We start from the raw sequence: 21,871 nt of genomic DNA, 5'->3' as shown, positions 1-21,871 counted from the left end.
ATATTCCCAGGTGAGGATTAATAAAAGCAAAACAAAAACAAGCAAACAAACAACAACAACACCCCTCCGGATCCCATAGGTGCCTTTCTGCACTCAGAAATCAGGCTAAGAAAAACGGGCAGGGGAGTGGGCGCCGGCTAAGTAGGGTGACCAGCAACTTCAGCTCACTTGTGCTTTTCTCCCCACCTCTGCCTCCCCTCCCCTCCCCTCCCCTCCCCTCCCCTCCCCTCCCCTCCCCTCCCCTCCCCTCCCCTCCCCTCCCCTCCCCTCCCCTCCCCTCCCCTCTGCCTCCCCTCCCCTCCCCTCCCCTCCCCTCCCCTCCCCTCTGCCTCCCCTCCCCTCCCCTCCCCTCCCCTCCTCTCCCCTCCCCTCCCCTCCCCTCCGCCTCTCCTTCCCTCCCCACCTCTGCCTCCCCTCCCCTCCCCTCTGCCTCCCCTCCCCTCTGCCTCCCCTCCCCTCCCCTCCCCTCTGCCTCCCCTCCCCTCCCCTCCCCTCCCCTCCCCTCCCCTCTGCCTCCCCTCCCCTCCCCTCCCCTCCCCTCCCCTCCCCTCTGCCTCCCCTCCCCTCCCCTCCCCTCCCCTCCCCTCCCCTCCCCTCCCCTCCCCTCCCCTCCCCTCTGCCTCCCCTCCCCTCTGCCTCCCCTCCCCTCCCCTCCCCTCCCCTCCCCTCCCCTCCCCTCCCCTCCCCTCCCCTCCCCTCCCCTCCCCTCTCTTCTTCTTTCCCTCTTTCTTTCTCTCCGCTCTCTCTCAGCTTCTCTGTCTGTCTCTCCCTCACACACAGTGATACTCACATTTTTTAACAAACTCAAGTAGCACCTCTGTCAGTGGTACTTTGAAGCTCTTTGCAGGTCTAGTTCAGGAATGGAATTAGAAACTTCAAAGACATGGAAAACCATAAGAACATTTTAAGACAGTAATCTAGTCTTTATAAAGTTCTTAAGTCTGTCTCTCAGTGATTAAGATTGTTTATTGCATGAATTTTTATAGCACAACTCCTAATGCATGGATGTGGAAAGGAAGTGTTTTTATTTTTTAATAGCTACTTTTTTTTTCAAAATCCACTACACAGACACTCAGAAGAAAGATTTAAGCCTTCCAATTAATGCCTCAATATTTTTTGGTTTAAACAGTCTGCTCTTTAGTAAGTGCCCAGGCGTTCAGCGACCTCCCCTTCTCTTCTAGTCCAGGACGGTGCCCGGGCAAACTGCAGATCTGCCCGCTTTCCTTTACGTGAATGTGGGCACAGAATCTCAGGTGCAAGTGTAGGTGCCGCTGCTCTCGGGGCCTTGCTGGCTTCTGGCGATGGTTTCCTTGTCCTCTAGTCACTGTTCTGCCTGCTGACATCTGTGCTAACGTCTGCAGGGGGTAAATTGAGGCCCTCTTCGCTTTTTGGCCCAGGTGTTGTGAGCCTCCCTGCTGGCTCAGGTTCAGCTCAGCACTCCGTATCTCTGGAAGTCTCCGCAACATTTGTTTTCTCTCCATTCCTCCTGTAACACGGGGGTCCTGCCCACTGACCTCCTGCAAGGTCCTCTGAGGTTACACCTGCGTCTTCTCACCCCCTCCACAGCCTTGCACAGAACTTGCAGGGACATCTGCGCACCGTCCGTTACGTGGGATTAAGAGCAGACTCGCAGGCCTCTGCTTCTGGCTTTACTCTGATAAGCCTGCTCATGCTGCTATGGAGCCCCCTAGGAAAAGGTCCCCAATTTTCAAATAAGAACCCAGATCGAAAACCCCTGTCCTCTAACTTGGGTCACCCTTCAGTGAGGGGGGCAAGAGCAGGTAAGGACAGGGGAAGTCACAGCGTGTGCACTTCACTGCTTTCTCACAGTCCACCCGGGGATGGAGCCAGCGGGTTTTCTGCCTCCTCTCTGTCTAGGTGAGATTTATCCTAGCTCTGTCCATTTTCTTCTTGAAGTGATTTTTCTCCCTCCACACTTTCTTTTGTCTCACTTTTGTAGTGTCTGAGCCCAGGGCCGGCTGCCCCAGACAATGGCACATTGATTATTTTGAACTAAAATCATCTGGGAAGCAGCTAGCATAGGAAGAGCTCTCTGACTCCCTTCTATCTCCCTAAAAGCAGGACATAAATCTCCACGATAGGTGCCCTCCCCACTTCTGAAGCACTGAGAGACAACCTTATCCCAAGAGTCATAAAATCCAGAGTCCAAAAATCACGTATAAACAAACCTTGTAACATCTTTACTGATCTACTACCCAAGCCCAGACTTTGTTTAGATTCCTCGCTAATGATACCCAAATCTACCTGGATTACTTTCTAATGAACACTGACTTTCTTTGCCCTGTCGATTTCTTACACGTGTCTTGTTTCTTTGTCTAAAAGGTTTCAAAGGTGCCTAGCTCAGCCACTTTTGAGCCTGCTTTTATGATCTGAGCATGATCTTGTGATTCTCCCATGTGGGTGCATTATATTTTATTTATTCTGTTAATCTAATCTGTGACAATTTTATTATTTTGCAGCTAGTCCAGCCAGAAGAACTAAAGGGGGGTAACATTGGGGGAATTCTCACCCACTCCCCAAAAGTAGTTCCTACGATATGCCAGTGTTGTTTGAAAAGCTTTACAAAAATCGGCTGATTTAATCCTTTAAACAAACCTCGAGATAAGTACTATTATTGCCTCACTTTACAGATAAAGGATTTAGCTATGAGTGGCACAGCCAGGATTTGGACTAATGTGATCTAGCTCAAATCTAGGCTATACTTCTATACTTCTGCATTAGGTAGACTGACAGAAGCATGAATTATAGATGAATAAAGAGGTCATTAATTTAATATTTTCAAAATTTTATTCATGCTACTTTTGTCTTGAGGTATGAAAATAAATGAGAGGATCTGGGAAGTCTGTATAAGCCATAAAGATGTTGGGAGATGAGACAGAAGAGAGATCCATATTATAAGAGCAGGGGATGGTAATTTAAATAAGAAAAGGAAGCCTGTGGAAGGAACATTGTTAGTTGTCCTTGGGCTTAACAACAGAAAGGCCCATTAGTGTATTCATGGATAAAATAAGGTTTGAACCCAGGCTTCTATGATAGAATTTTCTGCTCTTTCTATTACTCAGAACCTTTTCCTTATGAATCCTGCCTTTCATTTTACATACAAAACCGCTTGAAGTGATCTCTCCTATTTAGATTTTTTTTTTAAGTGATTGTCTATGTGGTAAGATGGAAAAAGGTTTTCAATGATCTAGGTTTAGCCTGACATCTTGACTTATCTTTCCATCTCCTGACCCCATCCCACTACACTGCATTTAACTAAAATGTAAAATTGAATTATAGGTCATTTTTTGAATATATAATTTCTTTTACATTTCTGGCTTTTGCACAAATGGTCTTTTTGCTTGATTGGCATCTTCCTATATTTTCTTGGACCCTTTTTTCCTTCTTCTGTTGTATGCAGACTTGTATATTTGACCTTTCTATGTCCTTCAGGCATGTCCTTCTATAATGCTTTTCTTGACTATGAGTTTCTGCTGCCTTATTTCTTTTTTTGTGTGTGTTGTGTTCTTTTTTTAGTAAGTTTTCTTTTTTTTTTTTTTAATATATCTTTATTGATTTCAGAGAGGAAAGAACAGGAGAGAGAGAAACAGAAACATCAATGATGAGAGAGTCATTGATCGAGCCCACAACCGGGGCATGTGCCCTGACCAGGAATTGAACCCCGATCGCCTGGATCCTAGGTCAACACTCAACCCCTGAGCCACGCCCAGCCGGGCCAGTAAGTTTTTTTAATAATTGCTCTAGTACAAAACATGTAAACCAGGTCCATACTGGCTACTGAGAGCCAATTGTCAAATTTTCAGAAATTTGGCAAGCTGGTTATTGAGTCATCAGTAGATGACTATGCTGGGAGTATTTATGTCACAGAAGTCTGAAAACACAACAATTCATTATGATTTGTTTTGCTTTTATTTGTTTGTTTTCTAGAAAGCTGGTTCACTAGGATATCACTGAGAATAACACCAATTACACCCGCCCTTGTCCAAATATATGAGTCTGAAATGCTAATAAAGTGGACATCATGGGCTAAATTGTCAAGCTATTAAAGTGATAGCATATTCTTCATAGTTTTAGCTACTGTATAAGACCCAGTTTCATCGGTCTAAAAAAGGTTCCTTAAATTCAGGCTCAAGCTTCAAGGAGGAAATAAAATCTATATTCTGAAGAAATAAAGAAATAGGCCTGCATTTACATATGCCATCATCAGCGAACAGCACAACTATAGAGCTGAGAAAATTGCAGACCTTCACAACCCAGCCTTTGATTAATGACTTAATTAAAATGGGATTAATATAACTCTGTTGGTGATGCTAGTTAAAGTAGAAAACATTCTGGTGATCTATCCTTCTACCACTCATTGTAGGAAACATTGATAGCAGGGTGACAGAGTCACCGACTTAGACACCTGAAGATCTGGAAGAAAGGCTGATGCTTGTGAGCTATGCAATCAAAAATTGAGAAGCAAAGAAATAAAATTTAAATAACTACAACTCAGCCAATATATCACGTAGTGTACTTTTTATAAAGACAGTTAGAACAAATTTCTCTCAAGTCTTGATAAGGAGCAAAGCTGACTTCTCCGATAATTGTTTTTTAACTTTATGCACACTATAAATCTTATAACTAATTCTACTTTCCTTTTTGAGTTGACAGCTGGGGGAGATTAGAGCTAAATTTGTGGCCTAAATAACTAATGTATGGAACCATGGGACACAGAAGTCCTGGTGCTAATCTCAGCACTGTTTTACTCCTCCCTTATCTTTATTTCCCTCGGTTTCATTCTTTCAACCTTATTTCACCACTTGTAGTCTGTGCATTTTTGTAAGTCATCATAGGTCTTTTTGTTCTGAAGTGGGATATAAATAAATAACACAGGCTGGGGATGGGCACAGGAGCTGGTTCTTTAAAGCACACTTGCCCTTTGAAGACTTGCTTATTTCAAGCTGATCTTGTGCCCATTATTTCTGCTTCTACTCAAAATAGCCCTAGGACTCTTATATCCAAATTCATTCTGTAGTTACAGAAACTAGCTACCTACCTATCTACCCATATTTCAGCTGGCTAAATTTCACTTTTTCTCCCATTGCACCATGACAGATATCTTTAAAGGGTCAGAGAATTCAATAACCTTCTTAAGATTAGGCAAAGGTAAAGAAACCTGCTGGGAAATAGATGGTAAAGGGAGTAAGGATCTAGAACTTCAGATAGTGACATTTCCAAACCAACTTTTGTTAGTATGCTTATTTATCTAAATCATGCTGTTGATATTTAGAAGAAAGTTCAAGCTTTCTGAACTAATTTTCTGCTAGATTTTGATAAAAACCAAAATTCATTCACAATACATCCAAAAGAGACTTTTTTTTAAAATATATTTTTATTGATTTCAGAGAGAGGAAAGGAGGGAGAGAGAGAGAGAAACATCAATGATGAGAGAGTCATTGATCGGCCACCTCCTGCACCCCCCAGACTGGGGATCAAGCCCACAACCCGGGCATGTGCCCTGACCGGGAATCGAACCCTAATCGCCTGGATCCTAGGTTGATGCTCAACTGCTGAGCCACACCCGGCTGGGAAAAAAGAGCCCTTCTTAATTCAGTAATGACTCTTCATGAAAGGTGTATTTAGGGTAGATGTTTAAATTAAAATAGGACACACTTTGGAGGAGATTTCTCAGTATTTCCTCACATTCATACCTGTGATACCACTGAACAGTCCTGTTGCAGCCCCAGCATTGCACACTGCATGATGTTCTTTAACAATAATTTTAAATATAATGTCTACTATGTAAAATAGGTCAATAACATTTACACTGGCATTAGGTGGTAAAATATTAGAACCTGGTCATATTTGTGAAGAAAAAATATGAAGAAAACATTCCAAGCTTTCAGTCTCTACATATAGTATCAATATATGGCACAATATGTACAGATTAAATATCTTATTTCATCTCTTGATTGAGGTGAATGTTATTGTTATTCTGCAAAGGAGTAAATTATAAAATGATATGCCCAAAGTGACCCAGTAACAGGGCAAGAATTCACTCATTCTATTTAATGCAATATTTTTTTCAACAGCTGTAGTTTATGGAAGGAGGTGTGTGGACACTGGAAAGACGGATAAATAAAACTGTGTTCCACAATATGGAAAGCAAAAGGGCAGAGGGCTAAGAATTCTCTCTGCATTCAAGTTGGTTGTTTTAGAAAATTTATTCTTCCCAATCCTTTTTGAAATTAAAAAAAAAACAATTATTATGTCAGCAGCATTATAAAGTTAAGTTGCATGTGTCTGGGGAAATAGCAGCACATTTCATATAGATAGATATGTGGATGAATGAATAGGCGGTTATGAATTATGAATCCAAGTATGAATCTCTGAAACATCAACCATGTTAAAAGACCTAGTGTAATTTCATGTTGACTATGTTTCTTGATGTTATTTATGATTTGCTATCATTTAGCATTTCTAACATAACATAATCTTAGTATTTATGTGATTATCATTTTTTATCATTTTTAAAAATAGGTGGATAAGCAGTATGTTAGGAAATGCACTGCTCACTCTTCTTAAACTTTGTTATGTGTACATAGTCTACATGACTGAAATGCACATAAAGTGGTAATTTTAAAATACACTAATATTCTTCACATTGTTCAAAGACAAGAGTTTGCAAAGAAGGTTCTTTTATTATAAAATTGAAATACTAAACATGTAAATAGGGAAATAGTGCTGATTTTAATCCCCACTCAACAGAATGAGAAATCATTGCTTAAATGGAAATTTATTTTGGAAACACTGTGTAGTAACAATGCATTTTAACTTAAAAATTTTAATTCATATTCTTCATACAGTAACATAATATTTGTTAAGGAAAAACAGGTGTTCAAATAAAGAAACTGGGAAAGCAGTGAATGTGTTGATAATTTTCCAAACGATAGACAATGTTCAAGTCTTCCATATATGTGCTTAACTTACCATAAATTTAAAGTAGATTGCAATGAAAAAGAAATTAATCTAAAAAGTAAAGATTGTTGTTATAAAGATCAACAAATGCAAAATCAAGAGAGAGAAAAAAACACAACCCAAAGAAACCCAGTCTATCATTCGAGAAGGAGAAACTACAGATAAAAATAGAGGTCCTCAATATTATTTTGAACTTACCCCTCAGCCATATCGCTGTGTTATTTGCAGGCACCAATGGGCATCTGCCCTGAGAATAGATTATTAGCACTTTCTGCCTATTTTACTAATTAATTGAAGTGGTATATTAGCCCCACTTATGGTACAAAGTGCAGAAAGTGAAGCAGAACAAGAGAAAACGCAAGGCTCATGAAATTAAAAAAAAGAAAATGTCTTCCCTCAAGAATCAATATTCAATTTTTTCTGGCTCTATGATAAATAAATGCAATTAACAATATTTTAATAGTCACTACCATATCCCATTTGGAAGAACCACTTAGGATAAATTACATGTTTCAACATCCCTGTTGTCAATGTGGTCTAATAACATGGACAAAATATCACATATACAATTCAAGGCAATTTTTTTTTTTCTTTCTGGATTTAAAAAGATGTTTTGGCCAACCTACAATTATAATTCTAGGACGACTCTCAGAGTCTGTAATCAGCGAAAAGGAGAAGTCTAAACAGAGAGATGATAGTCTGTGATTTGACGGTCATTGAGTCACAAATGTCCTAAATGTCAACATGACTCTACTTTTCATTCTTCCTTCCCTTGCCCTTCATGCTTATGAGACCTTCTTTTGAAAACAACAAGTTTAGCAAGATTATAGTCATTATCGGTCCATTCTCATCATAAGCAGCCAAGATTTGCTGTTTTTTCTGCCTGATTAAAAGCTGGTGCTGATTAAGACCAACTGCAAAAAATTGCTATTCCTATCTAGGAAAAATAACCACCACTTTCTTTATAAACATTTACATAGAAACATCATTTATATGAAGTATTCTTAAGTTTAAACATACTTGGATATCTCCCCTGGGTTCCACAACTTTAATCCTGAGTCAGAGTTTCATAGAATAGTGAAAGTCCTTTCAAAGTAACTATTTAATCAGTCCAGATTTATGTAGTTAGTTGGTAATGTTTTTGTTGCAGAGTATACTTTACCTCAGAATATACTGACCAAATATTTTTTTGCTCTGTATAAGTACTACTTATTTTCATGCTATCTCCACTAACTTAGGGACAGATTACCTTCATGATTGTTTTTCTAAAATGATCAACTTGAAATATGTGCTGAAATATGTCTGCTGAGTAGCTTATAATATTTTGCATATGTCATTGTAAAACTGAACTTTAAAATACAGTGACATCTCAAATATTAGGGCATTAGTCTTCTGCCAAATTCAGATTTCTAGAACAGTGCTTAGATATCAATAGTGACCCCAAAAAGCTTCTGAGAATCACAACTCTCTGATTTTTGAATACACACACCTGATCGCTATCTCAGGTTGAATGATATTTTAATAACAAGCAAAACAAACAAGCAAAGATGCACAGTGATAGAATTAGCTAAATATCACAGCCTGAATTTGGAGAAAGCGAAAAATATTCAGAAAGCTCCATACAAAGAGAATCTCATGGGATGCTAGTTGAGATGATACTGGAACACCAGGGAAATATTAAATTATATTTAGTGATCTCTGATTGAACAAGTAAGAAAATATAATATGCTTAATCTAACTTCTATCCAAAATATTTTTTACTAAAAACAACTGCTTTGGTGCTTCAAGAAGTAAGCCTTGGAATTCAATGGTATAGATAATTACGTTTCAAAATTTAATATGCATATAAACACTCTTGGGATCTTGTAAGAATGTGGATTTTTCATGAGTAGACCTGAGAGTGTGGGCAAGATTCTAAATTTCTAAAAAGCTCCCAGTTAATGCTGCTAGTTTTTTCTAGCAAGGTATATATGGAATGCATTAATTTTCAATAATGTCAGATAAATGAGATGTTACTGTATTTGATCTCAAATACTTATTGAAACCTGAACTTAAAACATACAACTCATATAAGTTGGCAAGTTTATGTTACATACAATTCATTCACTTTGGAAATAAGGAAACAGCACTATAATAAACTTTTTAAAATATGAAATGTGAGAACAAAATAAATAAAAGCACTATTCAGTTTTTCAACCATATAATAAGCATGCATGAGAGAATTTTATTTAAATCTAAACTTGGTCAATGCTGTGCAAAATTTGAGGTGAGTTGTATCTACTGCATACTGAGTCATATTCAATAGAATTTTGAGTTCCCTTAAACTATATATGTTCCATTCTTTCTATATCTGAAAAGTATGCAACACACAAGGCAAATTTTGGGGAAATTTTGTTTTCATTTATGTTAATGGTGAAACACTGTGCTTTGTTCAAAGGTAAACAATCAAGATTTTTTCTTTGATTAAAAAATGTCCAACCATAATCTTCTAGTTCTGCATCTTATCCACATACTGTATGTATTAAAATACTCTATAAATAAACCAGAGCTGGGAGAAGTAATATACTATAATACATTTGAAGTTATGGATTTATAACCTTTATAGGCATTTCACATATTATGTAAATTTTTGATCCTGCCAAATTCCTTTATACTGAGTTTATAAAATATTCATGTCTAGGGACATTAATGTGAGACTTCTGATCTTTCTACATCTTTCATGCCGAAACTGTGGTTCTAGATGCATTATTGCCAATTTGACCCTTTCCTGCCTCAGTAACATTTTGCTGAGTGTGAGATTTCTGTGATGCTCCAAATAACTATTTAACTTCAGATGGCTAAACAAAACTGCCTATTATGTTTGGTATGGATAGAGTGTTGTAGTGTGTTTATGTGTGGTGAGTGGGACACCAGGGAAAACTGTAAATGATATTTATAAAGCAGATATGACCTCAGGTGTTTCTTAAAAGGTCAACATATACATGTGTAAAAACTTAAAAAAAACTTTATACTGGACAATAAGGAAAATAGAGTCATGATTCTAAATCACTTACAGAAGATTCCCACATTTACTATCACTTTATAATTCTATCTTCCATTTAAAAAAATCAGATGGTATAGACAGCAATTGTATAAACTTGCTACCTGTAAAATCCTCTAATACAAATGTTTCCCATGTTTTTAAATGAAAAGTAAAGTTACATGTACTAGAAAAGCTAGAGATGAAGAGTAATTTATACTAACAGAAATATGATTACTTAGTAAGTTGTTTCTTGTTTATTAAAATGGAAAAAAAAATTAAAGACCCAATAAAATAGTTAAATGTTTAAATGATATGTCATTTGGTGAATTGAGAGTCTGTCCAAAAAAGATTTTTTGGGAAGAACAATTAATTGATACAAATGTGAGTGCAAATCTGTCAATTTTTAAATTTTAAAGCCTATTGTTCAAAGTTTTAGCTTGTGTGCATGATATAAATTCCATACATTTTCTCAGTGACAATAAAAAGCACAGTTTATTAAAAACTGAAGTAAAAATCAAAATAACTTTTTAAAAAAATCAGTCACAGTTTTGTCATTGGTATATGGAGGTTGTTCCAGGGGCCCATCCAAAGCTCCTCCTCGTCTGACTGCGTGTGGTCACTGTGGAATTCCGAAGCCTCCTTGACGTTCTTACTGTCACCCGTGGACTCCTGTTCAACTGTGCTTCTCAGCTTGCTCCCCAACGGCTTCACCGCTGTGCCGTCAGTCCCCAACGGGCAAGGGGCGAAGGTAACCAGAGTTGGCCTTGTGTTCACTTTCTCAGTAGAAAATGGCCCCTTGGATAAAGTGTTCAGGGGGATATTCTCCTCGTGTGTCACTGCCAGCTTGTCGAGTTTCTTAAAATGCCTCCCCAGTCGGACAGGGGAAGCAACTTTAAAGTGATCGGGGAGGCAGGCACGGCGGGTTCTCACCACAGAACCGTTCTGTGCAATATATATGTTGCCATTAACATTGCTGTGGATGCTTGGATGGCGAAGACGGTTTCTCTGACATTCGGGGGCACTGTCTTCTCCAGGCGAGCTAGTTTCATAATCTCGTTCAACAACTAACTTGATCATTCTTTTTCTTGCCCACTGTCAACATAGAAAAAACAATATGTGAGACATTAGCAAAGGAATGAAAAGGGCACAGATTACAACGCCTGTGCATATTCCAAGCTTCTGTTAGAAAGCTATCAGGTATGTAAATCAGAAGTAGAGAGGGAGCAGCTCTTTATCGACATTGGTTTCCTTCTGACCAATTTGTCATTGATTTTAGAGTTTAATAACTTCTGAAGAAAGTGTTGCTGAGTTAGGAAGTAGACATTTATTTTAGGAAGCTCATGTATTCTTTTAGATAAAATTGCTGCTCTGCAAGAAAAAGAAAAGGTGTATTATTTATGTCTAACTAAGGATCTGATCCATTGTTTGACAGTTGCTCTACGATTCAGGAAAGATAAATTGAAAGGAACGCACAGCATTAGTATATTCTGCTCATACTAATATGTCCATTCCCAGTATTTTAAAGGTATTTGTAAACCCACATCGTTCTAATTCCTAATTCATCTTTCATTGTTACTTCTTTTGTATAATTTAATTCATTTGTTTCATTGAAGTGTCCTGGTTTTCTTGGTCATCTCATTGAAATACATGTTAACTTAAAAGAAAGTATTTTCTCATCCTGATAATTTATTTAGTAATACATAAAATTGAAAACTAATTATGGTAAACTTTCCTTTTGTAAGCAACTGCAACACAATGGTCATTTTCACAAATTTACTTCTATCATTCCATATTAGAAATGGCAAGGAGCAAAGCTTAAAGAATACTAGGTTATCCTCAAAACAGCATTATATTTTCAGGATATGTGAATTACCAGTGCATTGCGCTAAGTAAGCTATGCTTTTTGACTTTCTGATATATATTTTAAGTTATTATGTTTACTTACCTAGAAAAAACTTGTATAACTGTTATTACAGTCTTTTAAAAAAATTCTCTTTAACTCATATCCACAACAGGAAAGAAATGGTAGCAAATTTAATTTCTTAAAAATTTATTTCATTTAACTGCTAATATTTGAAAGTGCCAACTACAAATCTATCTGAACCTGTTCATGATATTTTTCATAATACCTTTGCCAGCTGAAATGTACATATATGCAACAATGCACAAGCAGACTTTCAGAGATCTCCTTTGTTGCAGCTTGTCCTAAGGAGCTCCTTTTTAAAGATGATAGAAGAGCCACCACCCATATGCATAAAATACGTGCCAACAGAGAAGGCATCCTGGTACTGCGTAACGCCACATTGCATTGGCAGGAATGTAAAATACTGGTTAACTGATTGCATGTCTTCTGAAAGGCTAACAAGGGAAAAGCCGAGTCTGGTTTGCCCCACTCTCTAACAGGCACATCCCGGTGGGCAGCACGTACTTTCACTTTCTGGCACGTTTCTAGGCATAGGTCAGATGAAGGTCGCGGAGGCCTCCTCCCCGCAAGCGGCACTTCAGAGAGCACACAGAGGCACCGCACACAGAGCCCTCGCCCGCACGCTCCCACCTAGGCGCTCAGAGCGCGGTGCTGTCGCCCTCGGGGCTCGCTCCCGGCGGCGCCCGCCGCTGGCTCTCGGCCCGGCCGCGGGCGTCCTCGGGCACCTGGAAGCCCCACGGGCCCCCCGACTCGCTCTCGCTGCTGCTGGACGACTCCGACTCCTCCCCGCTGCCCGCGCCTCCTGCCGTGGAGCCCGACTCCGCGCTGCGCGCCTCCGCCGCTTCCTCCTCCGCCCCCGTGGACTCGGGAGGCTCGAGGTCCGAGGGCTCCGGCTCGGTCCCCGGCGCCGTCTCCTCCACCTCCCCTTCCGCCGCGCGCTCCTCCTCTTCCTCCGCCCGCGGCTCTTCCGGCGGCTCTTCCGGCGGCTCGGGCTTCCGACCTTTGACCTCCGCGGCCTCCTCGGGAACCGGCCGCCTCCGGGCGAGGAAGATGTTCCTCCGGGCCTTCTCGCCCTCGGACTCGCTGGACTCGGAGCCCTCGGACTCGGGGGTGGAGCTCTCCTCCTCCTCCTCGGAGGGCGTCCCCGACTCCTCCGACTCCTCCTCGGTGGTCTCGGAGTAGCTGAACTCCGACTCGGTCTCGGTGTACTCGGTGTAGTCGCTCGAGGTCTCCTCCTCCGACTCGAGCGTGCTCTCGCTGGCCGCCTCGCGGTCCAGGGTGAGGCGCAGGTAGTCCTCGTCGCCCTCGGGCTCCGCGCCCCGCCGGTCGGCCAGCCCGCGCACCCGCCTGAAGATGAGCGGGAAGACCCCGGCCGTGCGCCAGCTGGGGGGCGCGGGCGCGGGGGCCGGCGCGGCGGCCGGCGGCGGCTCGATCGTCACGACTACTTCCTCCTCGCTAGGCTCTACAGTGTCAACCTTGGGTGGTTTAACTTTCTCCTGAAAATCACGAAAAGGCAGTTGGCGGGTCAGCGGGGCCGTGGCCAGGCGGCGGCCTCGCCCCGCACCGGGGCAGCGGGAGCGGCTGCGGGCGGGAAGCCGCACACCCGCCCGACAGCAGCCACGCGGGCATCCGCGTGTGTCCCCGCTGCGACCGCAGGGGGCGCCGCGAAGGAGAAAGGCAGTGATTTTGTTCTGGCTTCTGTTAAGGACGCCAAATTCTAACGCCTTCTCATTGTTATTTTTTTTTTCTTATACAAAATTTATTTTGCATCCCATATCGAAGGAGAAACAAGTAAAAGTAACTCCTTCCCCCTCTCATTCACAGTCTTTGATGGTTTAATGTATTTCCTTTCATAAAACTGTAAATGATCGGGAAATTAGGATAGTTTATCTGAATAGCTGGTGAAATTTTACTAGTTTCTTAATTTCGAACAGGATAAAGCTATAGTGATATTTATTTGTCGTCTCTATGTGCATTTTTTTTTTTAAATAAATGTTCCAAGTAAATATTTCTGGCAAAATATAAGAATTAAATCTACATGACTCACGCTAATTTAAAGATAAATATTTCATTAAAAAGTCCTGGTGGTGGTATTTTATGTTTCTCATTACTGAAAGATGGGGGGACTCTACTTATTGACAATTTTTTAGGTACACTGGACAATTTCGAAACAAAAGTAAGCATTTTCTGCAACACTTTTGTATGTTTCATTTTAATGTTAGCTGTAAGGGGAAACGTTTAGGATTTTAGAAAATATAATTTCATTTTAGCTTTATTCCGGGTGTCTAACATTTTCTAGAAGGACATAAATTAAACTTATGTAAGAATTAATTTCCTTCTACAGACCATGGTCAGCAGGATTGAACTTCCGTGGAAAACATGCTGAGTGAACAGCATTCCTGATCTTTGAAGAATGGTGCGTGGCCTGCTTGTGGCGGTAGGCTAGCGAATTGCTGGGGCTACTGGGGCCAAGCAAGGGAAGCACAGTAATTACCTCTTCCTCCTCGGGCTCCTCCTCAGCTGCACCCACCACCTCACCATATTCCTCCTGTCCCGCCGGCGGCAGCAGGCGACGGCGACTTCCATACTGAGGCATTTCGTACCTGCAACAGAAACTCACAGCTTTACACATGTTCCTCGCGTGGCCTGTGCAGCCTCTGCCAGGCCTGATCTCTGCTTCCTCCCTCAGTCAGCAGACACTCAGACCTAACCTCTCGGGCCTCCTGTAAGCTGGTTACAGGGCCCTAAGGCAGGTGCTACAGCCTGATGGCCCATGGCTTTTGCCATAATGGTGCCCTGGAATAACAATAGAGAGAGTCAGGTTATTTCAGATTTAAGTTTTGGCAGAGCCTAGAACCAAGACAAAGGCGTATTGTCCCTTTATTAATGGAAGAATTGAGGACACCCAAAGAGGTTCCTTCTAAAAGTATAAGGGCTCATTGGGAACAAAAAGCCTCTATCTTTACCTTAAAGATCTGCTTCAGACATGATCTGTAGCGGTCATGACATTTCTCTACTGCATTTTTAGAAAGCAACTTATGGGTGTAGAAATGCTTATGACTAAATTCTAAAGCGTGTTTTCTCAGTGTCTCTTGGGCAAATCTTGAGGGTGACCGGTTGGGTAAAATGTTAAACATCTCATATAAAAAATGATGAATTCAGGAATTGAGCAAATATGTTTGACTTTTTCCCCCACTTAAATAATTTTGAATAATTTTTACTGCGTTCTTAGACTTGTCGTCGATCTCAACATAGAACATCAAAACAGAACTCAATATAGAAAAATGGTTAAAACTTTACTGAAATTAAAACTAGATACGTCACTTACTTTCAAAGATGAAACAAATAAAATGACATTTATAAAACAAGTGGTAGTAATAATCATTTACTAAATTCTTATTAAGATACTGGGTTAAAAAAATCTGAAGATGTACCCATGCTCATAACTGTAATAATCTTGTCCATATTCCTGGCCAGGATCAATTCCAGACTCCATGGATAACTCCTATTGTTCAAAAAGAGAAATCGTATTTGAAAACAAATTCTGATTACATTTCAACTCAAAGTCAGACTCCCAGATCTAGAATTCGATGCCTTTCAAAATACTCCTGTCAGAATAACTTTAATTATACATGTTAGTTAAATATATTCAATTTTTTTTTTTTTTAGCTGTAACTATTTTACACAAAATAAGGTTAAGTTATTAGAACTGAGGGGGTAAATAGGGAATTTATTTTTATAATGGTAAATTTGTTAAAGATTACAGATGAGCCTATCAACTTGTTCTTGGATAAGTTTTAAAACTATCAACAGGCAGCTAATATTTCACTCTATTTTAACTTATTATTTACAGACTTTAGCCCTGATAAAAATTATAGTGTTGTCTTCAGCATTGTTTCATTGTCCTGCTAACAGTTTTCTAGTTCCCAGAACACTTCTATTTATTAAAAGTTACTCTTAAGAAAAGATCTGATAATAATCATTTATACATTAATTAAAATTATGTTAACGTGATATTTTCCAAGGATGTTTACATTTTAAAACATTTTGGATTTAATTAAATTTAATTAAACCCATAATTCAGGATTTAATTCTCTTTTTTAAAAGAATTTGTCAGAGCAAAGCCCTTTCAAAGTTTTCTAGCTCTAAATTCTAGATAATACCATTTTTTGTCAGACTCTTCTCTTATAGAAAGATGTTTTTCCTGAGATATACATATTAAGTTAGTTTTAAATAAGAAATTCAATTTCATTACATTTCCCTTTTAAATTCTATTTTAACATTTAAGTAGGTTGAACTGAAAAAGTTAATCAACTTAGTTTTGCAATGGAATAAGAAGAGGGAAGGAAGAAAAAGCATAAGTATCCACAAGAAAATGGGTTAGTATTTTATTTCTAAAATTATCTATTTTTTATATAATTAATTCTGTTGATCCAGGTATAACAATGATTCAGGAAAATAAAGCTTGTCTGAGAGCACAAATATATCATTAGAAAAATACTGAAATTCTCAGTTCTGCTCTGTTTGGCAAACATCATTTTTAAAAAAATGAATATGTTGCCATAATTTTAATCAGAAAATGCTATAAAAAATCTGGATTTTTATTTCTTTTGAAAAATAAAAAGATGGCAACACTGGGCTCATATTTGCATGTCATGAATTTAGTTAGTGGTATTACTCCTTACAGCGATCATGTTCTCTACTAGTTACTCTCAATCATGCCATTTTACTTCTATACCCATCATCACAATAGGATCTCCCATCTGCTCTTCTGTTTTTACAAATAATAAAATCCATTCACTTACATTACTTCCCTAGATGTTTAAGTTTGCAGTCCCTCAGCTTTACTAATGCACTATCTGGTGACTGCTCTTTATAAATGCTCTGTGAGCCAATTGCAAAGGAATCCATTTTTTATATTAAAGCCACTTCAGTTTCCCCACCAGAATAGCTAAGAATAAAAAGAGAAAGAATCACCAAGGCCATGTTTTGGCAGAGACATGGAGCACTGGAACGTTCATACACTTCTAGACAGGCTATAAATTAATAAAATCCTTTGGAAAATGGTAATAATACTAACGTCAAATATATGCCATCCTGTTTCACAGAAATTCAATGTAGTTAATTTTATATACCCAACATAAATGTGTACAATTGTGCACCAAAATGCAGTGTTCACAACAGCCCAAAACTGGAACCAACGCATGAGTGCATGAGGTGAACACACTACATCACATAACAGCTGAGGTGAGTCTCCCAAACAGTGATGCGCAGGAGAAGCCAGGTACAAATGAAACATATTATTCTATATTCTATTCATAGGAATTTCAAAAGCAGACTAATATGTGTATCAGGAGCCAGGTGAAAAGTTTTCGATTAGCATTAATCACAACTCAGGTAAGCCTCACCGGCCACGACACTGCCACGGCGCAGTGAACGCCTACATGTACAACAAAGGAAATCCTATTTATGACAACATGGATGGACCCCACGGGTATTATGCTAAGACGGAAAAGCCATAGAGAGACAAATACTGCATGGTATGGCATCACTTACATGTGGAATCTAAAAAATATATAAGTAAGTAAAAAGTAACACTCATAGAAACGGAGCAAAAGAGTGGTTGTCAGTGGCTTGGGAGTGGGAACTAGGGAGAAGTTGCTAGAAGGTTAAAAACTTCAGCTATTAGATGAATAAGATCTGAAGTTTGAAGGTAAAACATGGTGATTATATTTGATAACACCGTAGTGTATAATTGAAATTTGCTTAGAGAATGGAATTTAAATGTTCTCACATGTAACAAAAGGTAAAAAAGTGAGGTGATGGATGTGTTAATTGACTAGTTGAGGGGACTCTTTTCACAATGTGTACATGTATCAAATCACCACAATTTATAGATTAAATATTTTATAATTTTGTCAATTATAACAATAAAGCTGAAATGAAAATGTATATATGTAGAGCATTAAAATATTTATCTTGAAAAAGTAAAGAGACCAGGTGAGTAGTTAGGGCAAGGAGAAATAGGATCTGAGTGTTGACCTGGAGAGGCTCTTCCGGGGAGCTAGTAGGTGTGTGCACTCTGTAAATATGCATCTAGCTTTACAGTGTAATTTGTACACTTTTATGCTGCAGTTTTATTTTAACAAAAAATGTTCACTTTAGAGAGGTTGTGGGAGGGTGGGAAATGACGTAGAGAAAGACCAGTAAGAAATTGGAAAAAGGTAAAGTCTAAATTTAAGTTATTCATTTTATATCATATTGGTAAGCTTAGACTTTTGAGGCATCTAATACCAAATGTAATTATACTGGTTTAAATGAAGTGACTAGGTCTCAGAATTAATAAACTACTTGGCCAATACATGCTTAATCTAATACATATGGAGACTGAGAGAAAAAAAACAAAGGATTTTGAAGTTGAAACCCCCATGTCCAATGGGAGAATAGATACAGGCAATGTGGTGTATGCATACAAAGGAATATTATTATTCAGCCTTAAAAAGAGGGAATTTCCGCCATATGCAACACCTTGGATGAACCTTGGGAACGTTAAAGAGCAAAAGCCAATCACAGAAGGACAAAAGCAGCATGATTCCACTTATGTGAGGTATCTACAATAGTCAAACGCATAAAAGCAGAGAGAATGATCATTGCAAGGGGGTGGGGAGAAGGGGAAAAGGGGAGCTACTCTTTAACAGCTATAAAGTTTCAATTAAGAAAGATGAAAAAGTTCTAGAGACCCACTGCACAGTATTTTGCTTATAGCTAACAATATTGTTATACATTTAAAATGTTAAGCTAGGTGTTCTTACAATTAAAAATGATTTTGATGTTGAATTTTAATAACTTTTAGCAGTAATTAAAAAATCTTTATGGAAACATAATGCAACTGAGTGGACTTCAGATTTTAAAGTTAGAACCAAATACTTTTTTTTTTTTTACTGACATATACTTTTATCTTCCTTAAAGAAGAATAAAGCTCAGCTCTTGCTACAATATATATCTGGCATCAGATGTCTTTAAGAAAATAAATATGGAAGCAACTAGGAAGGAACCCAGGAAATGTAGGCCCTGATTCCATCAGCCACTCTGTAAGCTGAGCTGGAAGGGAGGAACAGGAGCTAGTAGAAGGGAACAATTGGAAGGCCCCGCTTGGAGTCCTATGCCACACAGTAATGAAGGGCAGAGCATCACCTCTTCAGAAAAGAAAAAGTGAGATGGACCTGGTGACAGTTAAGATTCCTGAGTCAGCTAGAAGAGATGCTGAAATGCTCCTTGTTACCCTTAGGTGGTGAATCCTAAATTTAGGAAATCATGCCAAGTAGCATACTAGAAAGTTATTTTATGGGCAGATAAAACACTAAATGTTATTTTTAAATTTTATTTTTGCTAAGGGAAGAAACTTTCACATAGAGAAGCCATAGGATTAACTTATTGACCAAAATAAAAACATTTATGCTGATGTAAACCAAAAAAAAATAATAACTACTATTTACTGAATTTCTCCCTACTATGCTTCAGTTGCTGATCTGGGAGCTAATATGTTAAATTTTACTGCCAGCTTTTTATAGAAGATGAAATTGATGCTCAGGAGGGCTCATATATTGATTAAATTATTGCATCCAGTAATTGGTATTTGGATTTTAACACTGAGCTATCTGATCCAGTAGTCTATGAAGATGTCTCCATGGGAATTTTTGCTAAAAATTTTTGTAAGTTGAATATTCCTGCCACACATCTTCTAAACTGCGGGAAGTAAATTTTAATGATGAAATGGTTAAAGTGAAGATTCTTTTGTTAAGAAAATAGAATAATTTTTTTAAGTGGAGCTTAAAAAGTATTAAATTTGTCAAAGGAGATGTGTTTATATAACATTACTTTTTATTTTCCAAAAAATTTAGCAGTGTAAAATCAAAATAAATGTAAATAATCTATTTATTATGCAACTATGAATATATTTTTCTCATTGCAGAAGAAAATGACAGGCATTTTGAAAGAGACACATGCCCAAAGGCAGTATTTTGAATCACATGAAATGATTAAAGTGAATCATAACCAATTTTTACCTTTCATTATTTCAGCATGAATGTCTGCATTCTCTCTTCAAACTTTGCCTAATCTAAATCTGATCTCAGGAACAGTTCTGTGACAAGTGACTGTGATTGGTCAGCTTCCCGAATTACTTCATTCAATGATAGCTTGCTGTTGATAGGACCAAAAGTTTCATTTGTCTAATTCCCAGAGAACGAAGCCAAAAAAGAAAAAGGAATTTCAGCCACTAGCAAGCAGTAGGGATGTGATTTGCTCACTTTTTTGTTTGTTTGTTTATTTATTTATTTAAATTTAAAAGCACCTTTTCTCTCTCTTGTAAAATTATGCCACATTGGCAGCTACCCACTCTGCCTACATGTGTGATGGACATTAATGTCACATAAAATATCATGAAGACGGTGAGGTTGAAAAGAGAAAGGAAATTGATACCTCTGGTTTAAGAAGAGAAGGCCTCAGCAGTTGTTGTTGCTGCCAAAGGAAATTCAGATAGAAAAAAAATTTAGAAAATAATTCAGATGGAAAAGGTAGATTATGACTGAAAAGAGAGAAAAAAAGGTGACAGCTTAAAACTGGTTATCTTGGGATTATAATTCATTACTCATGTGAGAGCTACCAACAGCATTAAATAATATTTTGACTCTGTTGGAATGTAAATTAATAAATTAATTTGTTTTAATTTCATCATTATTTTAATTAATATCAAAGTTAACCTTAATAAATAAAAATCTATAAATAATTTTCTTGGTTGGAGTTTCAGACTACAGTGTCATTTTGGGTTCTCCAAGCACTTTAAGTGTCACACGATTCTTCTTAACAAATTGAATCTCGTTTTAAATTGCCCCTCTGTTTTTCTTCCAGTCGCCTTAAATGTAATCAGGCTCATTAGGAAGAAGGGTAGAACACACAAAACAATGATATAGTAGTAATACACTCATCATCAGATCTAAGACAGTTCTCATTTTTCTTTTTACCAAAATGTGGATTGCTTGAGGTCAAGCGTGAAGCATGTTTTCAGAAATTCTTTTGTGATTAGGGAAATTGTTCTTCCTCAGGTTTTTCAGGAATTGCTTCCTCCTGTCTGCCCATTTCACCCACACTAACTTAAAAACAACACAGTCACTATTGGTCCATTTAGGATAATTTGTACTTCAGTCAGATGGGAACAGGATTCACAATTCAGATTTGGGGGGAAATAGTTATACAACAAAAATCTTCACATAAGCAGTGGGGAAGTGGGCAGAAAAGTTCTGAGAGATACTTCCACCAGTGAAGTATCTGTCTGAAATGACCAATAGAGCTATTTGACTGAACAGATAGACTTTCCATGGTAGCAGTTAGTGAAATAGCCTACTTATGGAATTCATTCAGAAGGGAGGGGATTTAAGTTACAGGTATTCTGAATCGACTTGTTAGTTATTATAATTATCTCCCAAAACCAGTTATTCTTAAAGTCATTCATCTTAATTTTCAAACATTTTAGAACTTAACTCATTCTAAACTATTAGCCAATTGAGTGACATGGTTATTTCATTCTCTTGACTGAGAAACTGTATGTTAAACTGTATATACTAGGTTCTCAGTGACTTCATTGATAATACTTCTTATAGTGAGGCTAGCTAAATCCTGTTGACTGGAATGCACAGATCTTCTCTGTAGATTGAGAGTCAAATTAACAAAATAGAAAAGCCAGAGCTTTCTTATAGTCTTTTTTTTTTAACTTTAAGATTGCCAGCTCTAATGTAATAGAATGAAGCCTTGGACTGGTAAAAAGCACAAAAGTCAAGTCACTCTAGTTTCCAAATGAGGTTTATAGAAAAATAATTTTGGGAGAATCTCACAGTACTGAGCAATCGAAATTCAGGAAAAAATAAATGTGTGTCCTTAAAAAAGTA

The 21,871-nt window shown here is 38.5% G+C and overlaps 1 protein-coding gene across 1 annotated transcript in view; it reads right to left on the bottom strand.

Annotated features, from left to right (window-relative positions):
* Window positions 1-7,583: 7,583 nt before the first annotated feature.
* Window positions 7,584-21,871, bottom strand: part of PCDH15 (protocadherin related 15) — a 904,849-nt gene continuing 890,561 nt past the window's right edge. Inside the window, exons 36-39 of the mRNA XM_081159054.1 lie at window positions 20,409-20,447; window positions 15,362-15,432; window positions 14,422-14,530; window positions 7,584-11,095 (exon numbers count right to left, since the gene is read on the bottom strand). Of these exons, the coding sequence (XP_081015180.1) occupies window positions 10,544-11,095; window positions 14,422-14,530; window positions 15,362-15,432; window positions 20,409-20,447 (771 nt within the window). The 3' untranslated portion in view covers window positions 7,584-10,543. The remainder of the gene's footprint in view (window positions 11,096-14,421; window positions 14,531-15,361; window positions 15,433-20,408; window positions 20,448-21,871) is intronic.

Source organism: Miniopterus schreibersii (assembly GCF_964146895.1).
Source record: "Miniopterus schreibersii genome assembly, chromosome: 14".
Lineage (NCBI taxonomy): Eukaryota > Metazoa > Chordata > Mammalia > Chiroptera > Miniopteridae > Miniopterus > Miniopterus schreibersii.
The sequence above is the reverse complement of the archived record's forward strand: the minus strand, read 5'-3'. Positions and strand labels throughout refer to the sequence as shown.